The sequence below is a fragment of the Bubalus kerabau genome, chromosome 1 (assembly GCF_029407905.1).
Source record: "Bubalus kerabau isolate K-KA32 ecotype Philippines breed swamp buffalo chromosome 1, PCC_UOA_SB_1v2, whole genome shotgun sequence".
In the NCBI taxonomy this organism is placed as follows: domain Eukaryota; kingdom Metazoa; phylum Chordata; class Mammalia; order Artiodactyla; family Bovidae; genus Bubalus; species Bubalus kerabau.
The window spans coordinates 175,647,492-175,669,620 of record NC_073624.1 but is presented as its reverse complement, the minus strand read 5'-3'; the positions used below and the strand labels follow the sequence as shown (position 1 = coordinate 175,669,620).

Here is a 22,129-nt window from a genome sequence, read left to right as displayed (position 1 = left end):
GGCCCACTGCTTGTTTTTATGAATAAAGTTTTGTTAGAACACACTGGAGCCCATTCCTTTGCATGTGTCTATAGTTATGCCAAGTGACTCTGGCCCACATTAAGCCTGAATTCCAGTGTTCTCATTCCTGGAATGTGTCTCCCAAGTGTCCCCATTTGAGCCAGCTGATGACATAAAGCTGACCGCACTCTCTTCTACTTTTGCAGTCATCGAGTGGGAAATAGAACAGGCCTTGCTGAGCTCAACGGTTGGGGATCACGGGGCAACAGTCTTCTTGAGAGAGATCCAAGACCTCAATAAACACATCCTGGAAGACTGTGCCCTCAAAATGGTGGACCGTCTTGCAGATGGTTGCCTGGACACGGATGCCCAGAACCTTCTCAGCAACCTCAAGGGACGCATCGCTGACCAGCAGCCTGGAGTTCTCAAGGCCCACCACCTAGCGTGGAGCCGAGACCTGGTGAACCCCAAAAACAAGGCTCATGCCCGATACCTGAAGGAGCTGGGGGAGCAGTTTGTGGCCAGGGCCAACCATCAGGTTCTTGAGTGCCTCCGGGAGCTGGAGGCGGGCAGGCAGGAGTTGGCATGGCTCTACCAGGAGATCCGCCACCACCTGGGACTCAGTGCCGAGGTCAACCGGATCTTCTGTGGGCGCCAGGAGCTCCTGACCCAGCTGGGGCAGCGACTGCGGCAGAGTGATGGCCACCCCCACCCACCCCTGGTGCTTTTTGGACCCCCAGGGATTGGAAAGACGGCTCTGATGTGCAAGCTGGCTGAGCAAATGTCGGGGCTGCTCGGCCACAAGACAGTGACCATTCTGCGGCTTCTGGGGACGTCACAGATGAGCTCTGAGGCCCGAGGCCTGCTCCAGAGCATCTGCTTCCAGGTGTGCCTGGCCTACGGGCTGCCCCTGCCCCCTGCCCAGGTCCTAGAGGCCCACACCAGGCTGGTCCAGTTTTTCCACATCCTCCTCCACACCGTCTCCTGCCGAAACTTTGAGTCCCTCGTGATCCTGCTGGATTCGGTGGATGAGGTGGACTCTGTCCCCTGTGCTAGGAGGATCCCCTGGCTGCCTCCCAAATGTCCTCCGAGGGTCCACCTCATCGTCTCGGCCTGCTCTGGACAGCGGGGGGTTTTAGACACCATTCAGCAGGTGCTCACGGACCGAGGGGCTTACTGGGAGGTGAAACCCCTCTCTGGAAACCAAGGGCAAGAGATGATCCAGCTCCTGCTGGCCGCCTCGAGGAGGACACTGAGTCAGGTGCAGAGGGACATGCTCTGGGCCAGCCTCCCAGAGTGTGGACACCCAGGGCGGCTGAGGCTGGCTTTCGAGGAGGCCCGGAAGTGGGCCTCCTTCTCCGTGCCAGCCCCGCTGGCCTCCACCGCTAAGGAGGCGATGCAACAGCTGTGTGCCCGTCTGGAGCAGACACACGGGCAGCTCCTGGTGGCCCGCGTGCTGGGCTACATTGTGTCTTCCCGGTGAGTCTCTGCTGGGTTCACTCTGTTTTGAACTGAGATAGTATGCATGCATTCTTCTCCAAGGGCTCCCATAACAAATCACAACCTGGGTGCCTTAGAGCAATGGAAGTCTGTTCTCTCACAGTTCTGAGGGCCAGAGTCGGAAATCGAGGTGTCAGCAGAGCCACACTCCTTCTGGAGGCTCTGAAGGAGAATCTGTTCTAGGCATTCTCCTTCATTTCTGGTGTTTCTGGCCATGCTCAATGTTCCTTGGCTTGTAGAAGCATCACTCCAGTCTCCACCTCTGTCATCTTGTGGTCTCCTCCCTGTGTGTCTCTCTGAATTTCCCTCTTTTCTTGGAAGGACATCACTCATTGGATTAGGGTCTACTCCTATCTGGTATTGTCACTGACCGGGGTTCTTGGCCCTCTTAATCAATAGAAATTGATCAGAGGCCAGACAAGAAATCCAGGCAAGGCTTTACTGGTACTTCTGCTGTGAGCACAGGCTTTCCAGGTAGCACAGGTGGTAAAGAACTTGCCTGCCAATGCAGGAGAGGCAAGAGACTCTGGGTTCGATCCCTGGGTCAGAAAGATCCCCTGGAGGAGGGCATGACAATCCATTCCAGTATTCTTGCCTGGGAAATCCCATGGACAGAAGAGCCTGGTGGGTTATTGTCCATGGGGTTGCAAAGAGTCGGACACGACTGAAGCAATTTAGCATGCATGCATTGCTGCAGCAGTGGGGAGGGAGCACAAATGACAAGTTCCTTTGCTGCTTGCTCCCAGTGAGCTGGTTCCTTATTTGGGTGAAGGTAGGTGTCAGGCTGGAAGGGTAGCTTAGGTGGTTTGTCCACCCCTTTGGTGGTGTGAAACACCCTGCTTTTGCTCCCAGCTCTTCAGAAGTGGCAGTTGGGTGTTTGGTCTTTTCTGTCTTATCCATAATTTCCCCGATGGTGCATGCATGAAGCTATTTTCAGTTCTTTATAGTTTGTTTGTATTCTGTTGTTTGGGGAGACAGGTGCAAGCACCACAGCAAAGGGCCCCAAGTCCCAGGTCCCAGCCTGTCTCAGTGGGACCTCATCTTGACCACTTCCCCAGAGACTGGTTTCAAATAAGGTCCTATTCACAGGGTCCCCATGGGCATGAATTTTGAGGAACACTTTTCAACCTAGTATCATTCACATCATAAAGTTCACTCTTTTGAAGTGTCCGGTTTGGCGGCATTCAGTACATTCATAATGTTGTGCTACCACTAACCATGAGGAGTGGTTCCTCACCCTGCAACGGAGACCCTGTCCCCGTCGGCAGTCACTCCTCCTCCTCCTCTCCCAGTCCCCGGCAGCCATGAATCTGCTTTCCGTCTCCATGCATTTGTCTAGGTTATCTCCCTTTCCTTCTGTCTGTCTACGTATCTGTCTATGTAGCATCACCAGTTCAATGGACATGGACTTGGGTGAACTTCAGGAAATGGTTAGGGACAGGGAGGCCTGGCATGCTGCAGTCCACAGGCCTGCAAAAAGTTGCAAAGAGTTAGACGACTTAGTGACTGAACAACTACAACAATACATATCTATCTATCATCTGTCAGGGCTTCCCAGGCGGCTCTAGTGGTAAAGAACCCTCCTGGCCATGCAGCAGATGTAAGAGATGAGGGTTTACTGTCTGGGTTGGGAAGATCCCTTGGGGAAGGGAGTGGCAACCCACTCTAGCATTCTTGCCTGGAGAATCCCATGGTCAGAGGAACCTGGTGGGCTACAATCCGTGGGGTCACAAAGAGTCAGACACGCCTGAAGTGACAACACAGCACGTCACATCATCTCTCATCTGTCTCTCATGCTGCTGACACCTAGTGGTTGGAGGCTAGGAATTCCACTAGCATCCTAGATGATCTGACCCTTAGCATCACGGTGGGAGGCTGAGAAACTCTGTTAGGCCTGCATTGTGGCCTTTTCAAACACCCTCTGTACAGAGTGGGTAGCTGAGTGTCTGTTGTATAGGGCTGCTGAAAGAAATAATGAGATTATACTTGCAAATAGACATCACTGGCCAAGGTCCCTCAGCCAGTACCAAATGCAGAGTGGTGTGACCTCACACACAGAGCTTGTCTGCAGTGCAAAAGGCAGGTCCCATGTTGGGGGGCAGGTGAGGTGCCTGCTTTGGGTCCACATTGTCACAGGGATGTCTCTGGGGATGGAGAAGGGCTCTTAACCTAGTGGTTCAGCTGTGACCTTAGGCACACCCCCCAACGCACATCTCTAGCACCGTCCAGCAGAATATTGGCAATGAGGGCAATGCTCTATATCTCATTGTCCACCGTGGTAACCACGAGCCACGTGTGGCAGATAAACACTTGAAAGCCAGCTTATCCATCCCAGAAACCGGATTTTAAACTTCATTAATTTTTACCTTTCAATGACTGTGTGTGGCTGGTGACGACTATACCGGCCATCGTGGCTCTAGACTCGATGAGACACAACATCTTCAAGAGCGGGGATGGAACTGAATTCCTCTCCCCCTGGCCATCCAGGACCATGAATATGCAAACCTCAGTTTCCCCATCTGACAAATGGAAGAGGGCACCCTCCTGCACAGTTCCAGCTCTTGAGGGCACCTTGTCAGAGGGACTCACATGCTCCGAGAACCATCTCTCCCTGCCACTTACCTTGTCTCTCTCCTTCCTGTGAGTTGGCTTATCTTCTTCCTAGCAACTGGTGTTGCTGTTTCTTTTTTCCCGGTTATGTTCTATGTGGCTCTCTGCACTGGAAGATCAGCTTCGTGGGCCCCTAGCTCTCTGTCTTCCAGGGGGCAGCACAGAGGTGACACTCCATGAACAGGGGTTAAGCAAAAGTGCCCATGCTTTACTGATGTCAGTGGCCTTCCAGAATGCAGCCCTCTGCTTCTCTGAGAATGAATGGACTGCCCTGGTCCCTACCAAGAGGGCCCAGTGCAGGGCTGTGATGCCAGAGAAGTGTGGGGCTGTGCTTCCCTTGGATATCCAGGTTGAAAGCCTCTTAGGATGTCCCATTTTTTTGATCTGGTGGACAAGCCATTCATTGTGCCTGAAACCTCAAAGAGAGACTCTAAGCCTGGTTTGTTTCGAGAGTATACTGAAGACTGAGAAAGAAGATTTTATTCTTCTTTTTTCCTTATGGCTGCACCTTGAGGTATGTGGCTTCCCTCATAGCTCAGTTGGTAAAAAATCTGCCTGCAATACAGAAGACCCAAGTTCAATTCCTGGGTCGGGAAGATCTGCTGGAGAAGGGATAGGCTACCCACTCCAGTACTCTTGGGCTTCCCTTGTGGCTCAGCTGGTAAAGAATCTGCCTGCAATGCAGGAGACCTAGGTTCGATCCCTGGGTCGGGAAGATCCCCTGGGGAAGGGGAAGAAGGGGAAGGCTACCCACTCCAGTATTCTGGCCTGGAGAATGCCATGGACTGTATGTATAGTCCATGGGGTCGCAAAGAGTCGGACACGACTGAGCAACCTTCACGTTCACTTTCGAGGTATGCGACATCTTAATTCCCCGATCAGGGATCAAAGCTGTGTCCCCTGCATTGGAAGTAGAGTCTTAACTACTGGACTGCCAGGGAAATCCCAGAAGATTCTATTTTGAAAGAGGAAATGTTTGAGGAAACACTGGACCACCCCATGTAAACCCTCGTGTTGTGGCTCCCAGGAATATTGGTTTGGAAAGACCTGTCAAGAGGAGAAAAGCAGATTAGGGAGATGGCCTGGCTGCTCCAATGGGGAAATTGTGGAGAACACCACCAGTGACATAGCTGTGACTGTCAAAGATGAGATGAACTCAGTGGAAGAGATCTCAGAGAATACTGATGTTAATATCTACCTCATTGGACAACAGAAAATTCCAAGTGAGCAAGCATTCTGTATGTGTAAAGAATGTGGGAAGTGTTTCCAGCAAAATGAAGACTAATCAATACCAGGGAATTAAACACACACACACACACACACACACACACACAGTGTTTGTATTCCTTGTAAGCAGAAGCCAGCCTCTCTCTCTCATCTGCTTTGAAATGAACTCTACTTATTCTCCAACCCAGAGGAAATTTGTGGACAAGTCCCTTAGTTTTTCCAGGCAAATGCTTGCAGGTATTATGAAGTCCATTCCAGCCTGATGCTCATTGTGTTTAAAGCCACTTCCTTTTTCAGGCAAGAATGCATGGGGGTGTTTATGCATTATTTTCCTAAGTTACTTCTCTTCCTGTGCTACTCAACTCATCTGAGATTGGGGGAGGGATGGTTCAGGGTTCTGTAGGTGTGAGAAGGAAGGAAAGATCAGGAAATGTCTTATTTGATGGGTACAGCTGGAACCAGGTATGAGTACCAGCTAACCGTGGGCACTGTCCAAATGCTGATCTCCATGGTGAACCCTTTGGTGATGGGCAGGATGCCATAGAGCTGGTCACATCTGTCCCTCCCTCAGCTTCTGCCTTCTACAAGTGCAGGAGACACAGGTGTGCCCCCACATCCGTCCCTCCTTTCCACAGGCATGGGCTCTCAGAGGCGGAGCTAAAGGATGTCCTGTCCTTGGATGACGAGGTCCTGCAGAGTGTGTACCAAGACTGGACTCCACCCAGCAAAGAGCTTCTGCGCTTCCCGCCCCTGCTGTGGGTGAGGCTTCGTCGAGATCTGGGTAACTGCTTGGCCAGGCGGCCCGTGGACGGCTTCACCCTTCTGGCCATTGCTCACAGGTGAGTCGAGCGGGTTGGTGACACTGTCTGGGTGGGACGCCAAGAGCAAGGACTCCCTGATCGGGTTCCTCTTCGTTCCAGATCCTTCTTCACTCCCCATTCCCAGGGAATCAAGTCCGCTTAGCACAGCAAGCAAGGGTCTCCCCACCACGAGCTCTAACACAGCTAACTTGTTTGTTATCATTACTAGTCACACTACATGTCTTGTGGGCTCCTAGCTCCCTGACCAGGAATTGAATTCGACCCCTCGGCAGTGAAATTGTGGAGTCCTAACCATTGGACTACCAGGGAGCTCCCACAATGAACTTTAAACTGAGGAGAAATTCACATGAAATTCATCATTTGAAAGCGGAACAGTTGAGTGGCATTTGGCATAGTCACATGTTGTACAACCATCACCTCTACTTCCAGAACATTCCCACTGCCCTAAAAGGTACCCCATCCCCCTTAGCAGCCACTCGCCACTCCCTGCTCCCCCAGCGCCTGGCAACCCCGAGCCTGCTTTCTGTCTCTACGGATTTGCCTGTGCTGGACATTTCATATGGATGTAATCGCACGCAGTGTGGTCTATTGCATCTGGCTTATCTCACTCAGCGTGACATTTTCATGGTCTGTCCGTGTTACAGCACGTGTTAGCGCTTCATTCATTGTTATGGTTGAATGATATTCCCCTGCAGGCATGGATCACATTCTGTTTATTCGCTCATTCGTTGACGGACACGTGGCTGTTTCCACCTTTTGGTGACTGTGACTAGAGGTGCTGTGAATAGGCATGCACAGATTTGTATTTGAACGCCTGCTTTTCCATTCTTTGGGGGGTATATACTCTGGAGTGAAATTTCTGGATCATTCAGTAACTTGTTTTATGTTTAATTATTGAGGAACCCAAAATTTCCGATTTTAAATTGGAAATCCCATGGACAGAGTCTGGAGGGTTACAGTCCATGGGCTCCCAGGAGTCAGACGTGACTTAGCAGCTAAACCACCACCATAGTTAATTCACAGTTTTGTGTTAGTTTCAAGAATACAGCAAAGTGATTCAGATATATACATATTATTATCATATATTATATATGTTATATATATATAAATTAGTACTTATATATAAATTATCTTATATATTATTGTATATGTTATTTGTACATAAATATATATTATTTATACTTATATATTTTATCTTATATATTAATATATTTATATATCAGTATATTTTTATATATATTCTTTTTCAGATTCTTTTCCACTATAGATTATTATAAGATACAACTCCCTGTGCTATACAGTAGGTCTTGTTGTTTATCAAATATTCCTTTTTAAAGTAAAATTACTTAAGGAAAAAGGTAAGATGGGCTGATTTAGAGCTAAATGGTGGGCAGCCATTTAGCTTGGCCTTTTAGCGGCCAAGTAGTGTAGGCGGCCAGCTGAGCCAGCAAGCATCTAGAAGGAGTTGAGGATGGATGGGCTCTTGGGAACCACTTCCTGAAGTGGTAGCCAGTCACCACCTCTGAGCCCAGCCTGTGCCCCAGGCCCATCAGACCATGTCTCCTCTCTGCAGACAGCTGGCCGAGGTGGTCCGAGAGCTCTACCTGTCTGGGCCTGAGAAAGCCAAGAGTCACGGAGTCTTGGCCGACTTCTTCTCGGGGGCCTGGAGCCAGGGCATCAAGAAACTCATCACCCTGCCACTCGTGGGAAAACTCCTGAACCTGGACCGCAAGGTGAGGTGTCCGGGGGCCCCTGCTCCCCACTCTCAGCCTCCGCACTTCTGTGCCCGCAAGGCTGGGGCCACATGCCCCCTTCCATTCCCTATTTCCACCCCAGACACACTCTGCCTCCTTTCCTTCTTTGCTCACAAAGGACAGAAAGTCCCCAAACATTATTTGAAGGGTGGGGAGCAGCAGATGAGGAATTGATGCTCCATTAACTTTCCAGACGAGAGAACAAAATCACAGCATTTAAAAGCTTATCTCCAAAGTCATGGCATCCCAGAATTTTAATTCCTTATGCTCTGATTCATTCTCAAACACACCAGTTTCCTCCTTGTTTTGTGTGGGTGTGTGTGGGTGTGTGTGTGTGGGTGTATGGGAGTTGGGGGGGGGTTGATGTTTTCCTTGTGAATCCCCGCATACAATTCAATTTTCAGTCATTGGTTCTCCCAAAGTGTTACTCATTAAAAAATAACACTCATTTCGTTTCCCACCTAGGAGAGTAGTGTGTAATTGTTGGAGAACACAGAGAGGATCAAACAGTAAAATAAAAGCTAAACCCACAAGTCCCCGCTCTGAAGAGCTGCTCCCAGACTTCCAGTCACTATTCACGTATTTCTTCCCAGTCTTTCTTTTGTACTCAGGAGCTCTAAGACTTGGGTCCTTAGCTTACAAGTTGCCACCTCTTTTTTTTTTTCCTTTCAAATACCTCGAGGCCCAGCTCAAATGCCTCTCCTTCAGTAAGTCTTCCCTAATTTCCTTCCTTTTGCTTATTTGTTCTTTTTCTTTTTTTTTTCTTTCTTTTTTTTTTTTGCCATGCCACGCAGCTTATGGGATCTAGTTCCCAAACCAAGGATCAAACCCATGTCCCCTGCAGTGGAAGCACAGAGTGCTAACCACTGGACTGCCAGGGAATTCCCTTGACTACTTGTTCTTTACTCCATGCGCCCTTCTCTCTGAGGCAGAACTCGGACTATGTATTTATTTTATTCTTGTCTGTCTTCGTTGCTGCAAGAGGTCTTTCTCTAGTTGCGGAGCATGGGCTCTAGGCGTATGGACTTCAGTAGTCGCAGCACTTGAGCTCAGCTGCTCCTCTGCACGTGGGATCTTCCCAGACCAGGGATTGAACCTGTGTTCCCTGAATGGGCAGGCAGATTCTTAACCACTGGATCACCAGGGAAGTCCAGAACTCAGACTTTTTAAAAGAAGCTTTTAGTTTCCAAATCATTTTAGATTCACAGACTAGTTGCCGTGAGTGTAAGAGTTCCCGTAGACACTTCTTTTAGACTCCCCTATTGTTAACATTTTCCCTAAACATAGCACAGTGACTACAACTAGGGAATACACTTTTAAGTCTTTTATTATAGTTTGATTTCTCTTTTGCATTTTCCCTCCTGGACAGGGAGGCCAGAGGCAGGGCCAGGCCTGATTCTTTCTCCTCTCTGGTTTCTCTCCTGTGCGCCCAGAACTCCTGCAGGCTCAGCCTCATCTCTTTAGGATGTGGCTTGCCCCACTTCCTGGTTTCACAGCCTCAGGACCTCCCACTCCAGTCCCTCTTCCCAGCAATGCCTCTGAGCATCCAATCTGATTATATCTCTCCTCTAATATCTCCCATGGCTCCCCAGTGCCCTCTGTCTCCAGTCCAATCTCCCCAGCCTGATGTTCGGTGCTTTTGTGATCTACTATCGACAACCTCCCTAGTCTCATGCCAACCATGATCCTTCACTCTGTCTTATAATTCAGCCTTCCCAAACTCTGATCCTGCTCTCTCCCACCACTGGGCCTTTGCACATGATGCTCCCTTGCTCTGAAATGCCATCATTTCCAATGTATTTTGCCAGACAGGCTCCTACTTACCCTGTGAGACCCAGTTTCAATGCCCCTTGGATTCCCGGAGCCCCAGACCCCTCCTGTCCCAGCCTGTGTGTGGGTATGTCCTGTGTGTGGGTATATGTGGGTGTCCCCATCTGAAATCGTGTCACTGTCCCTCCAGCGTCACCTGGTACCTGGCCTGGCCCATGTTTGTGGAGTGAATGAATGAGATTGTGTCTTTGTGGCCTGGCTGCCAGCTCTCTCCTCCTCTGCAGGTGGCCCCTCAGCCCCTGTGGTTCTCCGACACGGTTGCAAACCTGAGGAAGCTGAAGGAGTTACCCTACCACTTGCTCCATGCCGGCCGTATCGAGGAGCTGAAGCAGGAGGTTCTGGGTAAGGTCTTGGAGGGGCTTGCGTGGGTCCCTGACCCTCTGGTGCTCGCACTTTCCGGAGCCTGACAAGGTGGAAGGGTGAAGGTTAAAATCTCTGGCTCCTTTTAAGGCACTAGCTCTCACCAGGGGCAGTTCTGCACCGTCACCGCCCCAACATACACACACCAAGGGACCCTAGGTGATGTCTGGAGATATTTTGGTTGCAGCTGGCATCTAGGGCTAGCTGATAGTATAGAGGATGAGAAACTGCCTTAGAATGAAAGAGACCCTGTCAACCTATCTGCCAATCTATCATCTACCATCTCTATTCATCTACCATATACGGCTGTCTATCTAGTATCTATCTATCGCCTATCTACCTGCTGCTGCTGTTGCTAAGTTGCTTCAGTTGTGTCCGACTCTGTGCGACCCCCATAGATGGCAGCCCACCAGGTTCCCCCGTCCCTGGGATTTTCCAGGCAAGAACACTGGAGTGGGTTGCCATTGCCTTCTCCGCCTATCTATCTGCATCTATCTATAATCTGCCATATCTATCATGTCTTTCTCTCTCTCTATATATATATATATAAATATAAAATCTCATCTAACATATATCTCCTACCATCTGTATCTATCATCTTTATATTTATCTATTCAATATCTATCGTAACTATCTACCTACCAACCTACCTAAATTTCTCTCTCTCTACCATTATATCTATCATCTTTATATCTATCTATCCATCCATCCATCTATTTGCCTATCAATCTACCGTGTGTGTGTGTGTGTGTGTGTGTGTGTGTGTGTGCGTGCGCACTCTGTTGCTCAGGTGTGTCTGTCCGACTCTTTGCAGCCCCAAGGACTATATAGCCCAACAGGCTCCTCTGTTCATGGAATTTTCCAGGCAGGAATACTGGAGCAGGTTGCCATTTCCTACTCCAGGGGATCTACCCAACCATCTACCATCTATGTCTGTCTATCTGTCCATTGTCTATCTGTCCATCCATCTTTCTATCTATCTATCCCTCTCTCTCTCCCCCATCCATCCATCCATCCATCTCTTCATTCATTCTCATCCATCCATCATTCTCAACCAGGGATGACTCTGCTTCCTAAGGGACACTTGACAATATGCATCTTTCCGACTGTCATCACTTGGGAGGTGTCCCTGGCATCTAGTGGGTGGAGACCAGGGACACTGCTAGTCCACCCTACCTAATGGCCCCACCACAGAATACGACCCAACCCCGAATGTCAGTGAGGCTGCGAGTGAGAACCTCAGAGAAAGGAGGAGCTGAGAAGCCACCTCCCACGATGCGCTGAAAGAAGCTGCAGGCTCCCCACAGCGCCCCCTTCTGCCCACAGGCAGCATGACCTGGATTTGCTGCCGGGGCCTCTCCGGGGGTATCGAGGGTCTGCTGGAAGACTTTGACCTGTGCGCCCCATACATGGACTGCCCTGAGGTCAGCCTGGTCCGGGAAGCTCTCCAGCTGTGCCGCCCGGCAGTGGAGCTCCGAGGCATGGGTGAGTGGTGCGGAGACGGCGGGACGGGGGAGGTGCGGTCCACTCTGCACCCACTTCTAGAAGCTCAGTCTCCTCACTGAGTCACTCACACACCTTTGCTGTTACAGCTGAGGGCTTTCTCCTAGCTCCAGCTTCTAGAACTTTGAATTGAATCTGGGAGAGTTTAGGAGTAAAAACTACCAAGGCAGAGCCCTTCCTCTCACCTCAGCCCAGCGATTTATTCTATTTAAAAATTTTTTTAAAGTTTATTTTTATTGTTTTAGCCTTGCCATGCAGCCTGTGGGATCTTAGTTCCCAGACCAGGGATCAAACCCAGGCCCTCAGCGGTGAGGTCACAGAGTCCTAACCACTGGATTGCCAGGGAATTCCTCCAGCATCTTATTCTAGAAAGGGCCACAAAGGAAACATTTTAGGCAAAATCGAGGAAATTATGTTGACGCTTAATATAGATAAGATAGTGTTCAGTCGTATCTGACTCTTTGCAACCCCATAGACTGTAATCCACCAGGCTCCTCTGTCTATGGGATTTCCCAGGCAAGAATATTGGAGTGGGTAGCCGTTTCTTACTCCAGGGGATCTTCTGGACCCAGGGATCGAACCTGCAGGCTCTTTACCACTAGCGCCACCTGGGAAGCCCATGACACTTAATATAACAAGGGAAAACGTTCCCACAGATTTTTTTTTTAATTGGTGAAACTCATAGAATGATAATAACCGAGCACAGCTTTTTGTAAGTTAGGTCTACTCATGAGAAAGAAGGGGAAGTCTTCATCAGGCACATAACATTTAGGGCTCAGCTGGGGTTCAAAGTTGGCATTTCCTGTCATCGCACTAATTACAAATATCAATTTAAAAACATCAATGGTTTTACAAAAACCATTCTTAGCTCTCAGGGAAAGTCGTTGAGCAGGGTTTGGCCCACGCTCTGGCCTGGAGTTTGAAGGATCTCTTGTGTCCTCAGGTGATACTCTGTCCAGGATGGAACTTTGTTTGTATTTTTATAAAGTGTGGCAAAATGCCCGTAAAATGAACCATTTAAATTGTCCAGGTCAGCAGCTTTAAGTCCATTCACACCCCGTTGCACGACCATCAACCCCATTCATCTTCGTAACTTGTTCGTCCTCTCAAACTGAACCTCCGTCCTCATTAAACACTCGCTCCTTTTTCCCCCTCCCTAAGCCCCTGGCGCTCACCCTTCTACTTTCTATCTCTAGGAATTTGACCATTCTAGGGACCCCATGTAAGTGGACTCATGCGATATTTGTCCTTTTTGTGAGTACTTATTTCACTTAACATAAAGTCCTCAGTTCATCCATGTCAGAATATCCTTCCTTTTTAAGGCTGAATAATGTTCCATTGTGTGTGTGTGTGTGCTAAGTCACTCCAGTTGTGTCTGACTCTTTGTGACCCTATGGACTGTACCCCGCCAGGCTCCTCTGTCCATGGGGATTCTCCAGGCAAGAATACTGGAGTGGATTGCCATGCCCTCCTCCAGGGGGATCTTCCTGACCTAGGGATCCAACCTGAGTCTCTTGTGTTCCATTGTGTTCAGTTCAGTTCAGTCACTCAGTCTTGTCCTACTTTGCGATCCCATGGACTGCAGCTTCCCTGTCCATCACCATCTCCCCAAGTTTGCTCAAACTCGTGTCCATCGAGTCAGCGATGACATCCAACCATCTCATCCTCTGTCATTGCTGTGACTATGGGGGTACAAATATCTCCTTGAAACCCTGCTTTCGGTTCTTTTGGATATACACTTGGATGTGGAATTGCTCAATCATTTGGTAATTTTGTGTTTAATTTCTGAGGAACTGCCAGCTCTTTTCCCATACTGGCTGTGCCGTTTTACATTCCTACCAACAGCACACAAAGGTGCTAGGTTCTCTGTATCCTCTACAACACTTGTTATTTTCTGATAAAAAAAAAAAAGCCATCCTATTGAGTGTGAAGTGGCCGGGAGGTGCTTTCTTTTCTTTCCCCTGCTGTGTTCGGTCTTAGTTGTGGCATTCAGGATCTTTGCTGTGGCTCGAGGGCTTCTCTCTAGTTGCATCGCAGGGGCTCAGTAGTTGTGGCACGTGGGCTTAGCTGCCTGATGGCATGTGGGACCTTATGTCCCCAACCAGGGATCAAATCTGAGTCCTGTCCTGTGCAAGCAGGATTCTTAACCCCTGGACCACGAGGGAAGTCCCCATGATGGTTTTTATCATACATTTCCCAACTGGATTTTTTGTTTGTTTTTGTCTGGCCACACTGCATAGGTTGTGGGATCTTGGTTCCCCAACCATGGATGCCTTGGCCCTCGCACTGAAAGCGCCAAGTCCTAACCACTGGACCACCAGGGAATTCCCATCCCAGTTGGTTTTGGTTTGAGGGTTTTTACAAGTGATTTTATAAGGATGCTTAATTCCCATATTCCTTCCATGGTTCATTCATACCTGACAACTGCTGCTTGTCTGAGAAGCCTACCTGGCTACCACTGAGGCTGGACACCCCTGGCCCCCTACACCCCTGCATATTCTGTTGCTACATGCTACTTCCACATATCTTAACACTTTAGTTATTATTTTCTCTGGCTTTCTTTTGCATCCTCTATCTGCCCCTATGCTATGCTAAGCTGCTTCAGTCATGTCTGACTCTTTGCACCCCTATGGGCTGTAGCCCGCCAGGCTCCTCTGTCCGTGGGATTCTGCAGGTAAGAGTCTGTCTGCCCCTGCTCCCTGCCAAATGTCCACCCCTATCACATAGATCAGTCCAAGTGCATGGATATTGGTCCCACCAAGTTGATTTAAATCTGGGCTCTGGCACTTACTGACAGTGTGACCTTCAAGTCCCTTACTACCTCGTCACCTCCCTCACTCTCACCCCTCCTCTTGCCTTGCAGCCTTTAGTTTTCCCATCTGCAAAATGAGGGATGTTGGTGAACCCTCCCACCTAGGGCTGCTGGGAAAAGTTTGCAAGTCAACTCACGCAGAGCCTGTCCCCTTGGTGCCTTCCGAGGAGCCTTTTACTGTCATGTGACAGCGCTGATGCTGTTGACCTGAATGGCCTTGAAGGAGCCATTTCTGCCCCGAGCCTCTGCTTTCATCATCTGCAAAATGTTGGATAGTGCTAAGGTGGTGTCTACACGACTGAGCGACTTCACTTTCACTTTTCACGCATTGGAGAAGGAAATGGCATCCCACTCCAGTGTTCTTGCCTGGAGAATCCCAGGGACGGAGGAGCCTGGGGGTCTGACGTGTATGGGGCTGCACAGAGTCGGACATGACTGAAGTGACTTAGCAGCAGCAGCAGGATCCCACCCAAGTGGATGATGCTTTTGCCTTCCTCTTCTTGCATTCATGCTCACCAGAGGTTTTAAACCTCAAAGGGACTTGATTTCCCGGGAAAATAGCCTTGGGCCAGTTTAAGAAAAGATTTCAAAGCTCAAATTACAGTCTGTTCTTTGCAGCGCGCCTTGACTGACAACCTGTGGCTGCCCGGCACAAGGAGAAGGGGTAGAGAGAAATGTCGCCACCAGATGGTGCAGCTGAGCAACTGTGCACTTACGGCATTCCAGTACTTCCCAGCAAGCTCCTAGAAACCAGTCCTATTATGGATTTCTCCCGTTGCCTCAGGCTCCAGGATGACTTGGCGTGGTGCCATTCCTGTTTGTTTTTATTTAAAAGACTGATATTTTGTTCATCATGGATCTGGGGGCGTGCTTTTGATTTTCTTAAAAAAAAAAATTGCATTAAAGTAGTGTTTATCTTGACAGTTAAGTTTGTTAGCACCACCTTAACTGCTAGGCCTGTGGTGAGTGGGACACTTGCTCCTGTTCCTGGCCTTACCCGATTTCACCCACCAGCAAACCCAGGCACAGGGCGTGGCCACCCTTGCCCCAGGCCCCACAGTTCATGTGACCTGGCGTAAGCCGCTGAACCTCGTGTGTGTGTGCTAAGTCGCTCAGTCATGTCCAGCTCTTTTGCAACCCCATCGGCTGTAGCCCGCCAGGCTCCTCTGTCCATGGGGATTCTCCAGGCAAGAATACAGAAGTGGGTTGCTGCTTCTGAACCTCACCATGCCTCAGTTTTCCATATTATACACTTGGGGTGATAGAGATGATACATCTAAACTGCCCCCTCCCCAAGATGTAGTTACTTTTAAAATACATATTTATTTATTTAGCTGCATCAGGTCTTAGTTGCTGTGCATGGGCTTGTCCAGTTGCCGTACATGGGCTCTCTAACTGTGGCGTGCAGTCTCAGGAGTTGCCACACACAGGCTCTCTAGTTGTGAGAGCTCAGTAGCCGTGGTACATGGGCTTAGTTGCTTTGAGGCATGTGGGATCTGAGTTCCCCAACCAGAGATGGAACCTATGTTCTGTCCTGTTCATTGCAGATTCTTAACCACTAGACCACTAGTTCAGTTCAGTTCAGCCGCTCAGTCGTGTCCGACTCTTTGCGACCCCATGAATCGAAGCACGCCAGGCTTCCCTGTCCATCACCAACTCCCGGGGTTCACCCAAACCCATGTCCATTGAGTCGGTGATGCCATCCAACCATCTCATCCTCTGTCATCCCCTTCTCCTCCCACCCTCAATCTTTCCAAGCATCAGGTCCTTTTAAATGAGTCAGCTCTTCGCATGAGGTGGCCAAAGTATTGGAGTTTCAGCTTCAACATCAGTCTTTCCAATGAACACCCAGGACTGATCTCCTTTAGAATGGACTGGTTGGATGTCCTTTCAGTCCAAGGGACTCTCAAGAGTCTTCTCCAACATCACAGTTCAAAAGCATCAATTCTTCGGCGCTCAGCTTTCTTTATAGTCCAAATCTCACATCCATACATGACCACTGGAAAAACCATAGCCTTGACTAGATAGACCTTTGTTGACAAAGTACTGTCTCTACTTTTTAATATACTGTCTAGGTTGGTCATAACTTTTCTTCCAAGGAGTAAGTGTCTTTTAATTTCATGGCTGCATTCACCATCTGCAGTGATTTTGGAGCCCAGAAAACAAAGTCAGCCACTGTTTCCACTGTTTCCCCATCTATTTGCCATGAAGTGATGGGACCGGATGCCATGATTTTAGTTTGCTGAATGTTGAGCTTTAAGCCAACTTTTTCACTCTCCTCTTTCACTTTCATCAAGAGGCTCTTTAGTTCTTCCCATCTGCATATCTGAGGTTGTTGATCTGTCTCCTGGCAATCTTGATTCCAACTTGTGCTTCCTCCAGCCCAGCGTTTCTCATGATGTACTCTGCATAGAAGTTAAATAAGCAGGGTGACAATATACAGCCTTGACGTACTCCTTTCCCTATTTGGAACCAGTTTGTTGTTCCATGTCCAGTTCTAACTGTTGCTTCCTGACCTGCATACAGGTTTCTCAAGAGGCAGGTCAGGTGGTCTGGTATTCCTATCTGTTTCACAGTCAAAGGCTTTGGCATAGTCAATATAGTCAAAGGCTTTTGGCATAGAGCACTAGGGACGTCTCAATATAGTTATTTCTTAATCCCTGGTGGTTGTCACTAAGTTATGTTTAACTCTTGGTGACCCTAGGGACTATAGCCTGCCAGGCTCCTCTGTCCATGAGATTCTCCAGGCAAGAATACTGGAGTGGGTTGCCATTTCCTGCTCTAATCCCTAGAATCTATAACTACTACTTTACATGGTGAAATAAAATGTGATTAAGGTTCTTAGGATGGAGAGTTTATCTTGGATCCTCCAAGCAGGCCCAAAATGCAATCACAAATGTCCTTATAAAAAGGCAGAATGAGATTTGAAACCCCCCAAAAAAGGGAAAATGTGGAGACACACAGATGAGAAGGCCATGTCAAGACACAGGCAGAAATTGGGTTCATGCACAGTATGAATTGGTGCAGCCACTGTGGAAAACAGTATGGAGGTTTCTCAAAAAAAACTAAAAAATATAGAGCTATGTTATGACCCACTAATTCCATTCCAGGGTAAACAAAACAAAACGAAAACACTGAAAGATACATGAGCCCCCGTGATCATAGCAGCATTATTTACAATTGCCCAGATATGAAAGAAACCTAAAATGTCCGTGGACAGATGAATTAATAAAGAAGATTTGCTACGTATATTCAATGGACTAGTACTCAGTCATAAAAAAGAATGAAAATTTGCCATTTGCGGCAAAGTGGATGGACTTATCGGGGATTGTGCTAAATGAAATAAACCAGATAGAGAAAGACAAATACTGTGTGGTATCACATATGTGGAATGTAACAAATAGAACAAACTAGTGAATATAATAAAAAAGGAGCATACTCACAAGAATAAGCTAGTGGTTACCAGTGGACAATGGCACCCCACTCCAGTACTCTTGCCTGGAAAATCCCACGGATGGAGGAGCCTGGTGGGCTGCAGTCCATGGGGTCCTAAGAGTCGGATACGACTAAGCGACTTCGCTTTCACTTTTCACTTTCATGCATTGGAGAAGGAAATAGCAACCCACTCCAGTGTTCTTGCCTGGAGAATCCCAGGGACAGGGGAGCCTGGTGGGCTGCTGTCTATGGGGTCGCACAGAGTCGGACACGACTGAAGCAACTTAGCAGCAGCAGCAGCAACCAGTGGGCGAGGGGATGGTGAAGTGAACGTCGCTCAGCCGTGTCTGACTCTTTGCAACCCCATGGACTGTACAGTCCATGGAATTCTCCAGGCCAGAATACTGGAGTGGTGTTCTCCAGAAGCTGTTTCCTTCTCTAGGGGATCCTCCCAACCCAAGGATCAAATACAGATCTCCTGCATTGCACGAGGATTCCTTACCAGCTGAGCCACTAGGGAAGCCCTAGAGGGAATGGAGGGGGCAAAATAGGAGTGGGGGAGTAAGATAGACTACAAGGATGTATTGTACAACATGGATAATATAGCTAATATCTTGTAATAAGTGTAAATAGAGTGTAACCTTTTAAAATTGCATAAAAAATTAAAAATAAAAAAAGAGAAATTGAGGACTTCCCTGGTAGTACAGTGGATAAGAATCCTTCTGCCAATGCAGGGCACGTGGGTTCAGTCCCTGGTCCGGGAAGATCCCACATGCCACAGAGCAGCTAATCCCATGAAGCACAACTTCTGTAGCCCTGGCACCTGGAGACTGTGCTCTGCAACAGAGAACCACCACGAGAAGAAGCCCGTGCACCTCAACAAAGAGTCACCCTTGTTTGCTGCAACTAGAGAAAGCCCACAGCAACCAAGACCCAGTGCAGCCAAAAGAAAGACAGAAATATTTTAAATAATAAAAAAGGAAATTGATGTGGCCACAAGCCAAAGATGCCTGGAGCCCCCAGAAGCTGAAAGAGGCAGGGAAGGATGCTCCCCCAAAACCTCTGGAGGGAGCACAGCCTTGGCCACACCTTGATTTCAGACTTCTGGCCCCCAGAACTGTGAGAGAAGAAGGCTCTGCTGTTTGAAGCCCCCCAAGTTGTCTTGTTTCCAGCAGCCACAGGACACTAACCCACTCAGTAACTATGAACTGCTGGTGAAATGATCCTACACATTGGTTGGGTGCCTGGGTTTCCCTGTAGGCTCAGACGGTAAAGAATCTGCCTGCAGTGTGGGAGACCGGGGTTCAATCCCTGGGTCAGGAAGATCCCCTGGGGAAGGGAATGACTACCCACTCCAGGGTTCTTGCTTGGAGAATTCCAAGGACAGAGGAGCCTGGTGGGCTACAATCCATGGGGTCACAAAGCATAGGACACGACTGAGTAACTTACACACTTGGCATTCAGAATGTAGCCATGAGCAAGACAGGCATTGTCTTTGTTTTCAGGAAACCCAAGGTCTAGGATGTGAGGTGGGGATCCTCCTGGTGTACTTGAAGTAGGGGCGAGTGGGTGGAGAGAACAGAAAAGGAGGCAGAAGTGGGGACGGCTCCAGCTGGGGGAGCAGGGCCCCTCCCCTCAACCAGCGTCCCCTCTGTTGCAGAGAGAAGCGTCCTGTACACAGAACTCCTGGCCAGACTCCATTTCTTCAGCACTTCACATCCCGGGCTGGTGGGACAGCTGTGCCAACAGGCACAGAGCTGGTTCCGGATGTGCCCACAGCCTGTGCTGGTGCCCCTCGGAGGATTCCTCCAGCCCCCTGGAGGGCCCCTGTGGGCAACCCTCAGCGGCTGTCACAAAGGTGGGTGTCCCCAGCACAGTCCCTGTCTGCCTGGGGGCAGTGGTTGCAGGCTGCTCTCTGGGGCTCCCCTCTGCCAGTTGGGAAGCCCCAAGGGTGCCAGCTGGGCCTGGCCCTGCTGTCTCATGCTGAGTTGACTCCATCTGTCCCCCAGGGACTGTAGACGACTAGTGTAAATATGGCTATTGAGCCCAGAGCAAGCAGATGCTGACTGCCTCTGGGGTCTCGTCACTAAGAGTTCGGTGCCCATCTTACCATAGCTTCTGAGATTTTACAGCCTCATGCTAATAAGTTTGGAAACTAGAGACTGGCTCCTGCCTGGCCCTGGAGAGGCTGGTGGGGCTTTTAGGTTCTCCATGGGACGCCAAAATGTCAGAGGATGAGAGGGTTTCGTTCTCTCCATCCATTGGTCACCCATCTTTCCGTCCATCCACCCATCATCCCTCTCTTCCTTCCATCTGTCTGCCTTTCCATCCATCCAAACTCCCTCCCTCCCTCTCTTCCTTTCTTCTAACCACTCAGCTATCCATCTGTCTTTCCATTCATCCACCCTCCCTCCATCCGCCCTTCCTTCCTTTCATCTATCCATCTGTATGTCCTTCCATTCTTCCTTCCCTTCTTCCTTCCTTCTTTCCTTCCCACCCACCCACCCATCCACCCATCCATCCACATCAGTTGTCCATATTTCCAATAGTCATCCTTCCTTTCACCATTCTATCCACACCACTTACCTTTCATTTTTCCCAAATTGCCACCTTCTATCCGCTCAAATACCCCTCCTCCCATCCGGACACTCAGCCATTCATCAACTCACCCACCCACCTATCAAATTCATCTACCCTTCTAATACTCATCCATTCACTAACCCACTCGTGCGGCCAGTCATCTACCTGTCCACTTACCCGCCAGCCCACCACCACGCATCCAGCCCTTTATCTGCTCACCCACAGCCTCACATTAATCATGAGGCTACTGAACACAAATGGCTTGTTGTTCAAATACCAGCCATTATAACTTGTGCCTTTTCTGTGCCACAGGGTCTTGTAGGGAAAGCTACACTCTCAAAAAGAGAAATTCTAAGAGACACTTGATACAATGCATGGAAAAAAAAAATGATTTAGGGACAGCTACCAGAATACTGTGTTGAGGATTATAAGACTGAGTCTAACAGGAAAGAATGTACATTTATTATGATACTGATTCTGATGCTGTAACAAAAGCCAACATCAGTTCAGTTCAGTTCAGTTGCTCAGTCGTGTCCGACGCTTTGCGACCCCATGAACCGCAGCCCGCCAGGCCTCCCTGTCCATCACCAACTCCCGGAGTTCACTCAAACTTACGTCCATCGAGTCGGTGATGCCGTCCAGCCATCTCATCCTCTGTTGTCCCCTTCTCCTCCTGCCCCCAATCCCTCCCAGTATCAGAGTCTTTTCCAATGAGTCAACTCTTCTCATGAGGTGGCCAAAGTACTGGAGTTTCAGCTTTAGCATCATTCCTAACAAAGAAATCCCAGGGCTGATGTCCTTTAGAATGGACTGGTTGGATCTCCTTGCAGTCCAAGGGACTCTCAAGAGTCTTCTCCAACATGGCCATCTTTGACTATAAGGGAGCCTGGGAAATACGGTCTTAGTCTGGGTAGCTACATACTTAACGAAACCTGTGGGCTGTGGATTTTATTACTAAAAGAAGTGTGATATCAATAGAATGGCTACTGTAGGGGGTGGGGCCGATCACAGAGCATGGTGATTGATTGGTGAGGTCTGTCCAAGCATAGGGAAAGGTAGTCACAGCGCACAAGTTTTTTGGTTTTTCTCATCTCAGTAGGAAAATGTCTTGTGTTTCAGACCCACTGTGCCAGTTGCATGAGCTCTAGTCATGTCGCCTGGTGGTGCTAGTGATAAAGAATCTGCCTGCCAGTGCGGGAGACATAAGAAACGTGGGTTTGATCCCTGGGTTGGGAAGATCCCCTGGAGGAGAACATGGGAATCCACTCCAGTATTCTTGCCTGGAGAATCCCACAGATGGAGAAGCCTGGTGGGCTACAGTCCACAGGGTCGCAAAGAGTTGGACACAACTGAAACAATTTAACACATACACACACACGACATGTTGAGATTGGGAAACTTCCTACCCACTCTGGGCTTCAGTTTCTTCATTTTTATTTATTTATGGATGTATCATGTGGCTTGCAGGATCTTAGTTTCCTAACCAGGGATCGAACCTGCATCCTCAGCAATGAAAGTGTGGAGTTCTAACCACTGGGCCCCCAGGGAATTCCCAGTTGCTTCGTTTTTAGGATGAGAAGTTTGAGTTCACATTTCCAAGGTGACACAGTTCGTGAGTGATCACAAATTAAAAAAAAAAAGAAGGAAAGAAAAGAAAAATCCCATCTTCTCATATCCTGTCCCAGTGAGGTGGAAAT

At 48.9% G+C, this 22,129-nt stretch overlaps 1 protein-coding gene across 1 annotated transcript in view; it reads left to right on the top strand.

Moving 5' to 3' along the window:
• Positions 1-206: 206 nt before the first annotated feature.
• Positions 207-22,129, top strand: part of NWD1 (NACHT and WD repeat domain containing 1) — a 56,273-nt gene continuing 34,350 nt past the window's right edge. The window contains exons 1-6 of the mRNA XM_055566501.1: positions 207-1,479; positions 5,973-6,176; positions 7,732-7,891; positions 9,967-10,084; positions 11,429-11,587; positions 19,513-19,710. Coding sequence (XP_055422476.1) covers positions 329-1,479; positions 5,973-6,176; positions 7,732-7,891; positions 9,967-10,084; positions 11,429-11,587; positions 19,513-19,710 — 1,990 coding nt within the window. The 5' untranslated portion in view covers positions 207-328. The remainder of the gene's footprint in view (positions 1,480-5,972; positions 6,177-7,731; positions 7,892-9,966; positions 10,085-11,428; positions 11,588-19,512; positions 19,711-22,129) is intronic.